Source organism: Brienomyrus brachyistius, chromosome 5 (assembly GCF_023856365.1).
Source record: "Brienomyrus brachyistius isolate T26 chromosome 5, BBRACH_0.4, whole genome shotgun sequence".
In the NCBI taxonomy this organism is placed as follows: domain Eukaryota; kingdom Metazoa; phylum Chordata; class Actinopteri; order Osteoglossiformes; family Mormyridae; genus Brienomyrus; species Brienomyrus brachyistius.
In genome coordinates this window covers 5,094,750-5,109,242 of record NC_064537.1, presented here as the reverse complement: position 1 = coordinate 5,109,242, position 14,493 = coordinate 5,094,750, and the positions used below count along the sequence as shown (strand labels likewise).

Below are 14,493 nucleotides of genomic sequence, written 5' to 3'. Positions count from 1 at the left end.
TGTCTCACTCACCACAACCTTCTGCCTGCTCACCGTCAAGGGATATCCGATTTCCTTCACGGCCCAGTTGGCAGTTTAAATTTAACCACGCCAGATGACCTTTCACCTGTGCTGGGGTGGAGGGTGAACTTTACATAGCTGGTCTCCACTCCAGGGCGCCTTTTCCAAGGAAAAATCGCAGCGTAGGATCGCCAACTCTTTAAACCCGGAAAAACGATAGCAGGGATGTCGACCTCCATTGATGTACGGCCAATCTGCCGCCTAGCTAGAGGATCTCTGTCGTGTCTGGAATGCAAGGCTCAGAATAAGTTCAAATGTCCTTCCCTGTTAATTTGTGCCTAACATCTTGCCTGAGGTGCTTCAGAAGCCTGGTATTTCCCCATTCAGTAGATCCGTTCCACTGGATGAGCAACTTTGGTGGCTGTGTTGAGTAACGCTACGGTCTTACTACCTGGGGTGGGACCCTGTATGTGAAGCCCTGTGTTTCCAGGTCCTCCCACAGTCCAAAAAAATACCATGATGGCAAACTGGTACCTATAGTGTCCAGGATGTATGCAGTAACACAGTCTGGGACTGTGCTTCCTGGTATAGGGTCTAGAACAGGGCTGCCCAGCTATGCTCCAGGATGCACACCACCCTGCATAGTTTAGGAACAGCCCTAATTTAACACACCTAGTACGGATAATCAGGCCCTTCAGTTGTATCGCAGTACTAGCCAGCTACGTTGAAGCTAAGCTCTAAGGCTTTAATACTGATATGTTACTGAAGGCCCTGATTATCTGTTTCAGGTGTGTCAGAGCTGTACCTAAACGCTGTAGGGTGGTGTATCTCCAGGAGCATAGCTGGGCAGCCCTGTTCTAGATTCACCAAGAACCTTGACTGGATGCGGTGTAACTAGGACCGATGTCTGTTACATGAGACGTCAGCTGTATGCAGAGTGAGCTTTGAAACACACAAAGGTGCCGGTACATCAATCAGCATTACTCCATATGCCTTTAGCAACACTTATTATAAATGTTGGCTTAGGGAAGAGGCTTCCCACTTAAAAAGGCAAATAAATGTACAATTAATTTGAGTTTGCCAGGTTTTACGGAGTTCCTTGAAAGAATGCTTCAGTCATCGTTTTTTCATTCAACGGCGAACTTTCTTCACGCGCACAAAAACACAGGCAGGAAGCAATTACTAAAAAACAAAGTACAAATTTTATTACTCTTTATCAAAGGCATGAGCCTCTTTTTTTCCCATTTTTTTAAACAAAATATAATAGCTTCTTAAGACCACAAGGACCGACAAGTCAAAATAAAACAAATAAAAAAATACAAAATAAAACCAAAGTCACCCAATGCAATATGTAAGAAGGAAAGAGCCAGAGTCAGGGCCGAGAGACAGACCGAGAACAAAGTGGGAAGGGTCTGCGTGGGAGATGGACGGACAGAGCGGAACGCGTTTGCTTAAAAAGAGCTTCATCACCACCATCATCATCACCATCATCAGAGATCCGTATAGGTTAAAAAAAAAGTACAGTAAGTGCATCAGTGTCAATGTTCCCCATGGCAACCGTTTCCCACAACAGAACTCTGATGTCATTTGCACACATTTCCAGAAGCACAATTTTAAAAAGCTGCCCCCCATCTTAGAACGCATCCCCAAGGAAGTGGCTTTTGGGTTAATACCAGACCAAAGAGCCGCGCTTCAGCTCTCTGTTTTCACGATGCCCAATTTCCACTGTATTTATTACCCATAACCCCCATGACCATTAACTATTTGGGCAAAAGTCAGTAGACGGCGGAGGGGGAAAATCGGTCAAAATAGCCCCCGTCCTACTGGCTACCGGAGCTCACATCACAGAGAAGCGCAAAACTCAAACAAAAAATTATGGAGAAAAAAAAAATTCATAATTTAAATCGATTTTAGTATTTGTCACGAGAGCAGCTCAATGACCTCAAGGAGAAAACAAAAGTACAGCACAGTATGTAATGGCTGACAGGGCTTAGGGGAGGGGGTTTGGAGAGAGGGTTTGGAGAGAGGCTTCCCACTTAAAATGGCCAATAAATGTACAATTAATTTTAAATTTGGCGGCCCTGTGAAGCCACGTGGGGGGATGTTTAGGAGAACAGAGACCTCAGGCCCACAGCAAGGTCACCGCGGGAGTCTCTACGGGAGACACCACGGGAGTCTCTACGGGAGTCACCACGGGAGTCTCTACGGGAGTCACCACGGGAGTCTCTACGGGAGTCACCACGGGAGTCTCTACGGGAGTCTCTACGGGAGTCACCACGGGACACCGTGACTTCACAGGCGCTTTAAACTCACGTCCGACTTCCTGAAAAAGAGCAAACGAGTGAATACGACTGAAACCGGTCGGCATCAAATGGCGTCCGAGCAGCCATGAGGCGGAGACGGGGGCGGGGGGGTCACATGGCGCCTGTTCAGCATTCTGGCCGCACGTCGCACCACGGGCACGTTCTTCCGAAATCCGCGATCAGTGACACGCCGACGCGGCCGCCGAAATGACAGGCGTCACTCACTGACCTCTGGGGGGCGCCGCAGCGACCAATTTGGGGTCTATGCTTCCGACAGGCGGCTCCTGGGGACCTATGCATAGATAAACATGCCAAGGGGCCAGACCACACCCCCAGGCGGCCTCTGCAGGAGAAAAATACAGGGAGATGACGAGCCAGGCAGTGTCCAGGAGCGACTGGTCACCGGTGACACAAAGTGAGGAGGCTAAGATGCATGGATGTATGTGCAGGTAGTCAGGGGCACAATTTAAGGAAAAACACAGTACATTACGTTAAGTGCACCACAGCCCCCCCCGTCACACTGCGAGATTTGTTGGTCAGCTATGTAACTTGTTGGATTTAAGATGCCGCACTCAGAATGCGCTTTTTTTTCGTTCACTTACATTTCGCTCAGACCACCTTAAATGCGACAAGTTGCCTTGCTAACTCTAACCCTAAACCTAACCCTAACCCTAACATCTAGCTGTGTGGAGGTTCGCCAGGAGACCAAGAGCAAGCGACTGTCCACAAACAAGCCAGCCGCCCTGGTTATCCACTGGGACCTCATGAAGCTCAGCCGCCGCACCAATCCCAGGGTCCAAGCAAAGCCCTACAAACAGATGCCAAGTGTTCCAGAGGGTGTGGGTGGGGGGGCATTCCTTGGGTTGTGACATCACCAGGATGATCCCGAGTCTTCTGTTTGCAGTCTAAAGACTCTCCGTTTTGATCACAGCGATTCAGGCATTTTTGGTCTGACACGTGGGGGTGTGAATCGAGAGCTTGAATGGGTTTGTACTGACACACGTGGCGCAGTATGCAGAAAATTTACAAGCATTCTGCTGTGCCTCCCCCCCCCCAGAAGAAGGAGGAAAAAAAAGATAAGAGAGATGCAGATGGAGATGATTCAGGGATGGGGGCAAGCTGGGCCCCCGGTGCAGTGTTGTCCATGACAGTGACACCAGCCCGTCATTGGGTGGGGGCTCTGTCTCCAGCAGTGCATCATGGGATTGTGTTTGACCGAGTTGGGCCTGGTGTAGGGATGAGATAAGGTCTGCTGATTGTATTAGACCCCCCGCCCCCGTGCACACTGAGGGCACGGGGGGGTCATGGGTTCACGCTCAGGGCAGCGGACTGTCCCCCCCCCTTTCCTCGTCCTCGGGACCCTCGCTGTCAGTGTCAGGTGGGCCGCGTCCTGCAGTGATGATGATGGCGCGCCGGTGCTCCTCATCCCCCCTGCCAGCCTTGTCTTGTGTCCCTTCGATATGCTGGATGGCCTGCAGATGGAGGGGAAGGGGGGGGGGGGTCATTAAAAAATGAGATGAGCATCACTCTAAATGAGATGGTTCTAAATGACAGCCCGGAATGGTCGGCCCCCCCACCTGCACAATAGTGTCCAGGTTCTGCCGTGACGTGGACACTGTGTTGATGACGGAGGCGGGGGTCATGGTAACCACGGTAACGTGGTGGGGCACCGGAGCGGGAACAATCACTGTTGGGTGGTGGGTGGGGGCCGGGGGGGTGAGAGGGCCCAGCACCTATCAAGGTTCAACATTAATATACTAATCATTACAATCATTATGACAGATGTTTGCATGACCTTAGTGGCTCTGGCGCCCCCTATAGGCCGCAAGCAGTTCCCACCTGAGGGCTGTGTGGAGACGGCTCCCCCGTGGGCGACTCCTGCTGTTGGTGCTGCTGTAGCCGAAGCAGCATCTGCGTCTGCACGTGCTGCTCCTGCACCTGCTGAGCGATCACCTTCAGCTTCTCCGGGTACAGGTGGGCGTCCAGGGAGCGGATCTGGGGTCACAAGACGGCAGATACGGTCACACCACGGCAGCTACAGTCCGGTAACACCTCGGCAGAGAAGCCAAATCGGACTGGAGCAGCTGCTGCAAACAGGGGGGCAGAACTGCTAAAGTGAAATATGGGAGAGGCAGGACTTACTGATACCCAAGAATAGTCCCCAAGCAAGGAAGGAAGGCAGGCAGGAAGTAAAAAGGGATGCACAGTACAGTGCAGGCGGGATGCACAGTACAGTGCAGGCGGGATGCACAGTACAGTGCAGGCGGGATGCACAGTACAGTGCAGGCAGGATGCACAGTACAGTGCAGGCGATAAAAGTGAGGCAGAAACATGCTTATAAACACAAATGATGCGTAATTTATGCCGCGTTCCATTTACCTCCGAGGTCGGAACTCGGAACCGGGAACGACATCACACTCGAGTTAAACACACTCCAATACAGCAAGTCAGAAAGCAATTTAGCAACATGACGGACCCGTTTCAAAAAAGCAAGATTTCTTGCTTAGCCAGATAACTTGTCGGATTTATGGTAGCCCAATTTAAATGGCCTTTATCTTCACTCATCTACACCCAGACTACCTTAAATCAAACAAGTTCTGACTAAGCGAGAAATCCCATTTTCTTAAACCGTTCCCGGTTCTAGCCTGATAAATTGTTAGCCATTGTTAGCAATATCAGTCGATAACACATTACACGGTATTTTGCCCATAAAAACACCGTGGCAACACGTCCACAGATAGCGGTTGGACAGTACTGTGTGTATAACAGATTTAATGAGTTACAAATAAAATGTAAATGCTATTAAACAGTCTAAAACTACAGCTTTAACTTCTGTTGATAAAGGGTGCAGCCATCTTCTGCGTTCTGAGCTCAGGGTTCTGTAGATGCCTCTGGGCTCGTGAGGCTGAATTCCAAGTTCAGGGGACTATCCAGTTGAAATTTCTGACTAGGAGCTCAGAATTTCTGTGTTCAAATGGAACGCAGCATCGATTCAGGTACAATACTGTGGCAGGTAGAGTGTTGGGTTTGTGCCCTGAACCGGGCGTAAAAGCCCCAAAACACGCAGTGATCTGCTCTAGAAAAGTGACCTACTCTGCAAGCAAGTCCAACTGGTCACTGATGCTCACCCTGGGGGGGGGGGTTGCTTACCTATCAAAGGGCAGCTCTTCATTTAAATCTTGCTAACACCACCCCCTTCATTTCAACATGCACAGGTTAACCTCGAGTCAACTTGCCGAGCAGATAACCACCGTTGTAGTACCATTTTACAGTGTTTGCAGTTAACCTGGCTCTGATAAAGTAACTCCGGCTAGGTTAAATTTGCTTTGCAGTAAACCCCACTGATCCCTTTCCATACTTCCTTCTTGCAGTCGTTCTCCAGCATGTCGAGTCCCTATAATTTCTCTTTGCCTCTCGATATTCCTCTTCGCATCCATCTGTATGAACCTGACCTTCTCCCTATTCGACCATTAGAACAGTCACAGTCTTCTTCCTGAACAGTGTGCACGGACACCCTTTGCGATCCAGGTCTTGTTATGTGGGACACAGCAGATTGTTCCCCAGGCGAATAATTACATCCATGCAGCCGCTGATGTAGTCAGGGATGAATATCCTTACATACAGCCTATAAACGGCTCCCAGCCTGCGGAGGAAATCTATTTGCCGTCATCAGTGATGATTGTGAATATAAATGGGCAGTGCGCTTGGAAAAATGTGACAGACATGTGTGCATGTGCATGACCTCACCCGTGCGACCTGTCTCAGGCTCCGAGCCAGTGTTTAATGTCAGGGCAGAAGACTTTTCCTTCCAGTATGATACGATCAGGATTACACTGCTTGGAGTTAACGTAAACCGCTATCCTGTCCCCTTTACCTTCCCACTTAGCTCCTATAGATGTACACTGGCCTAGAGCCCTACAGTGTGGTATTGAATTCAGACAAGCTTTTGCGCTGACGACTTTCTGAAGCACATTAAGCTGCACTCCTGCTACTTTTGGCTACGTATCCAGACGTGCAGGTGTCTCTCTCCTTCTCTCTCACATTAATTCCTCCCAATTTACCTTGGCCAGCTGTCGACTAGGGAACCGCACAAAGAAGCTAGCAACAGCAAGAACGTTACGCTGCAGCTACGAAAGGCTTCGAATAGTATGTCCTTTAAACAATATGTCCCATATTTAGTGCCCATTTTCAATTGTCTTTTTTTTTTTTAAGATATAACCCATTTCGTTATTATACAAATTAAACAAATGCCTTTAAAATAAAAGGAAATACTTGCAGCGTTTGTATACAGGGCCAAAGGGCACTCAGGACATCAGCATCGTGCCTTAGCATTGTCTCCCGGTGTCTGGAACTCTCCGGAAAGGAGGCAGTGGTGTTACGGCATGAGAAATCCCTTAATTTGACGTTCTGTTGATGGTGGTGGAAAGTGCTCCAATTACCGCTGGAGGACCTCCTGCCGCGCTCAGCCGTCGCGAATCGGGGATCCAAACGTGTACCCGCGCTTATCAAACCACGTGACCAATCGTGTGGTTGCCGCAGCTTCATTCTTGCCGATTCCAAAGCCAGTACAGCAGAGACGCTTCACCGTGAGCTGAACATAATCCCTCCAAATGACTTTGGCATCTATCTTTCTCTATGAGCGGTTATGATGGTCTAAATACCAGGAAAATGCAGCCCATGCAAAAACAGAGCTCTGAAACCATGGGGAAAACATAGAAAACTCAAGCCAGTACTCATACGCCTCAGAAAAGGGCGAAAGACGGCGCATCCTGCTTTCCTCTGCCACTGACCAGCCAGTTGTCTTGCATGCTGAACCAAACTACAGACGCCACACTCAACAAATGCGTCGCACCTGATTCAATGTCTTTCTTCTAACCGACATGGATTTCAACATTAAAACTCAAGTCAGCAAACATTTCAGCCTCCGGCCAGTAAGGGGGCGCCCCACCTGCTCCTCGAGCATCATGCGCACCGAGCGCTCTTTATCCAGCTGCTGCCGGAGCTCGATCATCTCCCGACGCAGGTCCTCCACCTTCTCCTCCTCCAGGATATCCGGAGACCCAATCCCTTCATCCTTCTCCTCGGCGCGTCTCCGCTTCGGCGACGAGCCGCTGAAATCCTGCGACCGTAAGCCCCGATTACGCCAGGCGCCGGTACAACCGATACTTGCGTGTCAAAGCCACAGAAATAAAACTTCATTCTGTCAAAGCGTGACCAATGTATGCACCATATCCAGATCAACAAAACCGTCAACAAAGGCAAAAAATACATATGCTGGTTATCAAGTTAAAAACTATTACCTTCTATGGTTTTTTCCTCGATTACCTTTTGCTAACAAAGACATGATAACGTTTACGCCAACACTCCATATTTGTCCAAATAATAAATTTAAAAATGGAAGGATGACAGGCCAAACCAGAGAAAGTCTCTCACCTGGATGAAGCGCTTGAGCTGATTGTTCTGCTGTAGTAGCCGGGTTTTCTCCTGCTCCAGACAGAAAATGTACTCTGCTGTCTGCTGCAGGATGGCAGCCTGTGAGGGACAATCTTATTGAGCCAATTTGGAGAGACCTCCACGGCAACAGGACAAAGAGAGAGACTCTCTCCACCAAGGCATCAACCAGCGGACAAATTCACTGCCTAGGAACTCAGAATGTTTGTGGAAAGGTCCAATAACCGAAAGCCATTAAATCAAAGACATCAAGGACACTGATCAAGACGATCAGCAACGAAGAACATGATGAAATTCACAAAACCCTGAAGGTAAAAGTATGCCGGGCTTCCTGGTCATCACAGGGCACCAGAGTTGACGCTGAAACCCGTCATTCCGATATTTATTCGTTTCTGTGGTTATCTGACGAACTGCCTGCTATTTCGCAGCGTTAACAAATTTTAGCCTAATTATCAAAAACTAAAAATGCCAAAAGACTTTTCTATTTCGTTTGGTTACTTATGGTTACGGTTAGGGCTGGGTAGGGGTTACGGTCATCGTGTTAGGATTACCACCCAATCTCCGTGCTGATTCGTAATTATTCTACATGTTATTGGCCGAGGATGCTGTCAGTCAGGGATAACCCCGTACTTGTTTATACAGAAATGCCCGCCCCTTTTGCCACTCAGTTTGGTAGAGAAAAGTTTGTGATATTTAATTTGAGCTGTGCATCATAAAACTGGACGGAATAAGACGTCGCCTCACTGCTCTGATCAGATAACCTGCAGGACCCTCTCCTCATTGGTCACGCCCAAAATCTGGCTGGCAGGTTCTCGAAGTCCCCGACCTGAACATAGCGGTAGGACGTCACCGTGCCTCTGTCTTTCCGGAGACGCCTGCCGTCTCGCTCACCTTGCTGAGCTTCTCCCCGTCGCTGTGTGGGATGAGCGTCTTCAGCGACTGGAAGCCTGCGTTGATGCTCTGCATGCGCCGCCGCTCGTTGCTGTTGGCGATCTCCCGCCGGATACGACGCTCCTGGTCCCGTGCCGTCTCAGGGGTCAGGGGGATGTTGGCCAGGCTGAGGGGGTCACGGGGCACACTGTTACTACCATGGATCCATATTTATCATCGCACATAACCTAGAGCCAGGGCAGGCAACCCTGACCCTGCAGTGTCGGTACCCAGCAGGGTTTCTATCCTGCCTGATACTCAGTTACTATCTGTGAGATCAGCTGTGGTTCATCAGAGACCAGGTAGGATGGAAAACCTGCTGGATACCGGCACTCTAGGATCAGGCCTGTCTACCCCTGGTCCAGAGAGTACTGGAAAATGCTATAGATCATTACTCTGCTAGCCACAGGATAGGAACCCACAACCTTCTGTGGACTGGCACAAATCCTTGTAACCTATTATGCTGCTTAAACTACATTCACTTTAAGGAGTAACCACTGGATGATCTACTGGCAATTATACACGTATTTATGAGTATATAGAGTATTATAATTAACAATTACAGTAACCATCCTTCAATCAGGCTAACAATCACATGAACTGGCTGCACATGTGATTTATGCTAAAAGCACAAAAACACTAAATAAAACGTAGTAGCCAGGGAAGACTTCCTGAAGACTAGAAGAATCGCTGAACTGTGAACATACCATGGGGAGATCTGCAGCACAGCACACAATAACGGCCAGAATCAGGCCAGACCTGTTCTCCATTTTAAACCGGAACAACCAGCCCCGGAGATGTTGTTCACAGCACAAACTTTGGAAACCGCTCCATCAACTGCGTACGCTGCCCCCCCCCCCCCCGCCATCCAACTCAATGCCCCCCCCCCCCCCCTTGGTCACAAGTCCAGATGCTTACCCAGTGAGTTACCCTGCCCAGGGATGACAGTACTAGAACACTGAACATTATCCGTCAAGAAAGAGCGCCTGCACACTCAAAAACCGAAAGTATTTAGGCACAAAAACAAAAGTCGGTCTCTTTGAATGACAAACTGTGAGGAGAAGAGTAAACAAAAATGACAGATGATTTGAAACTGACTAGATGGGAGCCATGAAGAAGACGAAAGGCCATTCGGCAGAGAACAAACGGCAGAAACGGACAGCACAGGAACATCCAGTTTGAGAGCTCCTGAGGGTGCTGGGGGGTCCCCCCCCCCCATAGCCATGGGCCTGTTACATGGGCGGTAAAACGTCTTAAGCTGACATCCTGGATGGCGAGAGGAACGTGGAGACTCTCTAAGACAGACAGACACACACACACACACACACACACACACACACACACACACACACACACACACACACACACACACACACACACACACACCTCGGTGCTTCTATCAGTGACAGAAAACTGGCCTGTCAATGACTCCCCTCTCGATCTACGCGCCACAATCTATTAACATGGCCTCTTCCAGAAGTCACACAAGCAGGGGAATTCCACCCAAGCTGATATTTTCATTACAACCACTCGCTAGGCTGCCGCTTCAGATTCATCCTCTGTTGTTAGTTACCGTACCACCGAGAAAGTTACTTAACCTGAACTGTTCCAATACAATGGCCAGTTAAATTAACTGACAATATTGTTTACCAGACCGGCCAACAGTGAGTCCTGAACCACAAAGAGTTCTTCCAAACATTTAATCACGTCAGACTTTTAGACAAAGCTATAAAAGAGGAGGGAATCATTTCGGTTCAGATTTTAGACATTTTAAATGAAATCTTTCCTCATGCAGAGAGCTCATTTTAGTTTGACACCTGCAGGAAGCAGCGTCTGTCTTCAGGAAACATCTCACGTGGGTGACAGTCTGCGACATGACCGCAAACTCACAGGGAGTCAGGTCAAGTCAAGAGCGTGGAAAAACAGCCGCGTATCCGTCATTGTACACCAAACTCTACACCACACTAAAGACATTCCTGCCACACGAACACCAGGATGACAACGCGAAGGTAAAAGGTTTCGGGCATACAGCCAGGCGAGAAAACAAGTTTTAACAGTGTATGGTGGATATGTGATTCTGCTAAGTAGCAACTATATAACATATTACAGCTTCTGCCGTTTGTTCCAAACTTTCTGGTCAAGAGACAAATGACAAGCTGATGGATCAAAGTCCCCTTAGACAGCGATGAAAACTTGTTTTAAAAACTTTACTTGGCATATTTTGTGGTGGCCTGCCATCTCAAATTGTTCGGCTGAACCTCATACCGAAAATGCCCTTTAAAACGGGCAAATGCACAGTAGCACTGAAAATGTATCTTAAGGTTATGGAGGATGCCGATAAGTCAATAATCAGAGCAGAGTTAATCACAGCTGGAGTCAATGGAACTCGCTCATAAATTCAATACGGGTGGAGTCCTATAGGAGCGTTTGCAGAATAAGAGGTAAATGAAAGGAAAGTCATCAAAACGTGTCCTCGTTCTTAGATTTTATTTCAGGAAGTTAGCAGTTGTGTGGTAAGTACTGCAGGGCACTCGCCGCGTGTAAACTGCATGTATTACAGTTCATCTTAATTTTAACTTTAATAATGCGGGATCGTCCCCGAGCCCGGGGTCCCCAGTCCGCAGCTGCCGCCCCGGGCGCCTCACGCACGGACTACATTTCCCATCCTGGCCGCAGACTGGCCTCCGCTGGTTCAGGGACACCGATGGGCCTGGTTAAAACACACACACACACACACCCCCTTTGTTTAAAAGGCACCCCTCTAAGAAGCCTCTGCCACCTTTATACGCCGCATATCCGTACACATTCGCCCCAGTAGCCCCCGTGTTAGGGATTTAAGGTGGCCGCCGGAGGTTGTAAAGCGGCTGGATCCGGGGGCTCCGTCGCCCAGCTCTGTAGAACAATGCGACCCCGCTTCCTCCGCTGCCGGCGCAAGGCGGCATGGCAGACCGGCGGGGGAGACGGATCTAAATGGGCTGCACTTCTACATTTCTTATTTATCATAGGGGTAATTTAGGCAGAATGCGCCGCGTTCTTAAGGTTTAAACGACGGTGACGGTGCGTCGCAGGAAAAAAGCGGCGCGAGACGCCAGATGTCCCAGACTTCGGGCGCCCACGGCGCAAGCATGGCCGCTTTTACCCCCCTCCTCCTCCTCCTCCTCCTCCTCCCCGATGCCTCCAGCCCGTCCCGAAAATCCGCGTCGGCTGCCGATGCAGCTCCGCAAAGGCACCGTCTACACCCAGCCGCCACTTGTCAGCATTTAAAGCAGCGAAGGGGCTCACGAACCGTGCAGCTAGCAGCTGATATTCAGGGCGGATTTTTACCGAACAGCCCCCGAGGCGGCGGCAGCGTGGTACTTATAAAAACCACGTGGTTAATGTTTGCCACAAACAAAATGAGCTGATTTCGCGCAGAATTCGCCCAAAAAGACGGGCTGAAAGACGGGTCGCTGTTAGAGAGCCTCAGACCGAGGTATAAATAACAACATTAAGCAATCGGCACCGAGCAGGTACCACTTCCTCGTGTATCGACCGTAAAGTACATCAACACGAATCTTAACAGGCACGCTGCCTCGCAGGTTCCCTCAGCCATCAAATGCACGAAATGCGCGTCGACCTTCCAGAAACAGCCCATGGGACGCAGAAAGGGGACAGATCGGCGCACACACACCTGCACAGACCGCCAATGACTTCTTTTTCCGTTTTCCTGAAATGCTGTAAGGACACCTTCTGACCTGGTACCATGAAATACTCCATGCTTTTCTGTCCAGTTTCGGGTACTTCGTCCTTTTTACCTCTTCCTCCTCTCCGCGTGCAAAATTATATTCGCCCCGTGTTTGTTTTATTTCCTCCCCCCCAAAACAAATAAAAAATATTCGTAGTTTTCCTTCACGTATCACATGCAATTGGGCTGTGAGCTCAGAGCTGCAATAATGCCGTGCTTCCAGCTGATGGGGGTTCCCTCTCTCCGTGTGTGTCGTCCTCCCCCCGCTCCCAATCTGCATGTACGCCTGTCTGTGTGTGTGTATGTGTGTGTGCGCGCATTTGCAGCTGATCGGATGTCTTTCACGGCGGGAAACAGCTGGTTGAAATCACACGACAGCCTCCTTCCTCGGAATATAGGGGTTTACATGTAAACAAAGGGTCATTTAAACATACGTCCTGGGGGGTCTTTATACGGTGATACTCCAAACAGCAGAAGGGGGGGGATTTGCCACCGCTGTTTCTTTTAACGTATAAGTAAGTATTTTAAGCAGTCGGCGCCAATGGCAATTATTAAAGCGTCTGTTTTCTGTGGACGAAGTGCATGTGAATCGATACCCCGCGGTTTATAACCCGATGGGAGGCTGCGTGTGAGTGCAAACCCCCCCGCACACGGTTACTGTCCTCTTACGCTGGGGCTCCGGCGAAGTGGGTCAGCTGACCGGTTCGTCGGGGTTCGGCTCAGCCCGACGTCGCTCCCATTTTGTGGGCGTGTTGGAGTAGGAGGGGTGTTACCTACCCTCCCCCCTCCCCCCAGTTCTTATGCCGTACTACAGGGCATAAAGTATTCCCACAAAATGGGAGCGCCAGTAACACAACCGGAAACATTTAAAGAAGGGTTATAGTACCCCACCACACACAAACACACACACACGTAATATTCATACCGTGAATACATACAGCATGAATATTGTATGTATGTGTGTGTTGTGTGTATTCAAAAGGTGTCACTTTAGATTGGAATTGACAAAATTAACACGTTCTTTTTCGTTACATTGCACACGCAGTTTTAACATCTGGAATTAATACCAGTAAAATAAGCATGCTTTGCGCTTAAAACAGAAGATGTATTTAATGTAGGATTAATTTTACTTGTGTTTAAGTATCTGTTAAATAGTTAAGTAACTTTAGTATATGGTTGAATTCTACGCATGTGTTTGGTAACATGATAATTTATTTCACCAGATACTTTTGTTCACATTTTAAAAGGAGAATAAATCGTTTTACGGTTTAATCGATGTTGCTCTTGAAAGCCTTCGGCATATTCGGGCCTAAACTATTACCCATAATTAAGTACTGCACATGTAACATATATTAATAGGGCATGCTGCCATGTTAAATGAACATGTTGGCGTGAACACGTCATTCAGGCACTCGGAAACCCCCCCTCCCAAGCAAAGGCTTAAGCTGAACTTTAAACTGATTGCTAGGTCAATCAAACTGCATTTAATGTGTGTATGTGTATTTCTGTCGTAGTTACTTGTTCTGGCATATCTCCTACTTCCTGTATATCGCACTGCCCTGTCCGTGCACAATGTCTTGTCTTATTTGCATGTCTGTGCACACTGTGGCCCCTCAGCTTCGCCATTTCTTCTCTCTGGTATGTGGTGAGATGACATTAAAGTTCAGATTGACTTGATTTTTACATTTAAAATCAAATGACAATAGATGACCAAATGAGCATCGGTACACACACACACACACACACACACATATATATATATATATATATACACACGAGTCTCTGTACATGTTCAATAAAAAAGGGTCTTCAGACGGACGTACAAATCGTGTCAGAACTGATATGTGGCATATTCATATGGAAGGATATCTGAGAAATGTGGTGATTTTACGTTATATTATGATCATATAGGTCTGTACCGATGCTCATATATATATATATATATATATATATATATATATATATATCCTGAAAATTCTGAATACCTGTCTATCTAGAGAGATTCAACTCGTAGGCTTTGACACGTAATTTAATATACATGTGCTGCTGCTTTACCACCCTCTACTGGACACTCCTGATTCATCA

The 14,493-nt window shown here is 48.4% G+C and overlaps 1 protein-coding gene across 1 annotated transcript; it reads right to left on the bottom strand.

The window, feature by feature from the left end:
• Positions 1-1,183: 1,183 nt before the first annotated feature.
• Positions 1,184-12,843, bottom strand: LOC125742718 (transcription factor AP-4-like). Its single transcript, XM_049014974.1, has 7 exons — positions 12,355-12,843; positions 8,646-8,811; positions 7,737-7,835; positions 7,252-7,422; positions 4,143-4,298; positions 3,881-4,036; positions 1,184-3,775 (listed from the first exon to the last, which is right to left on the bottom strand). The coding sequence occupies exons 1-7, from the start codon at positions 12,438-12,440 to the stop codon at positions 3,620-3,622; spliced, it is 990 nt and encodes a 329-aa protein (XP_048870931.1). The 5' UTR covers positions 12,441-12,843; the 3' UTR covers positions 1,184-3,619.
• Positions 12,844-14,493: the final 1,650 nt, after the last annotated feature.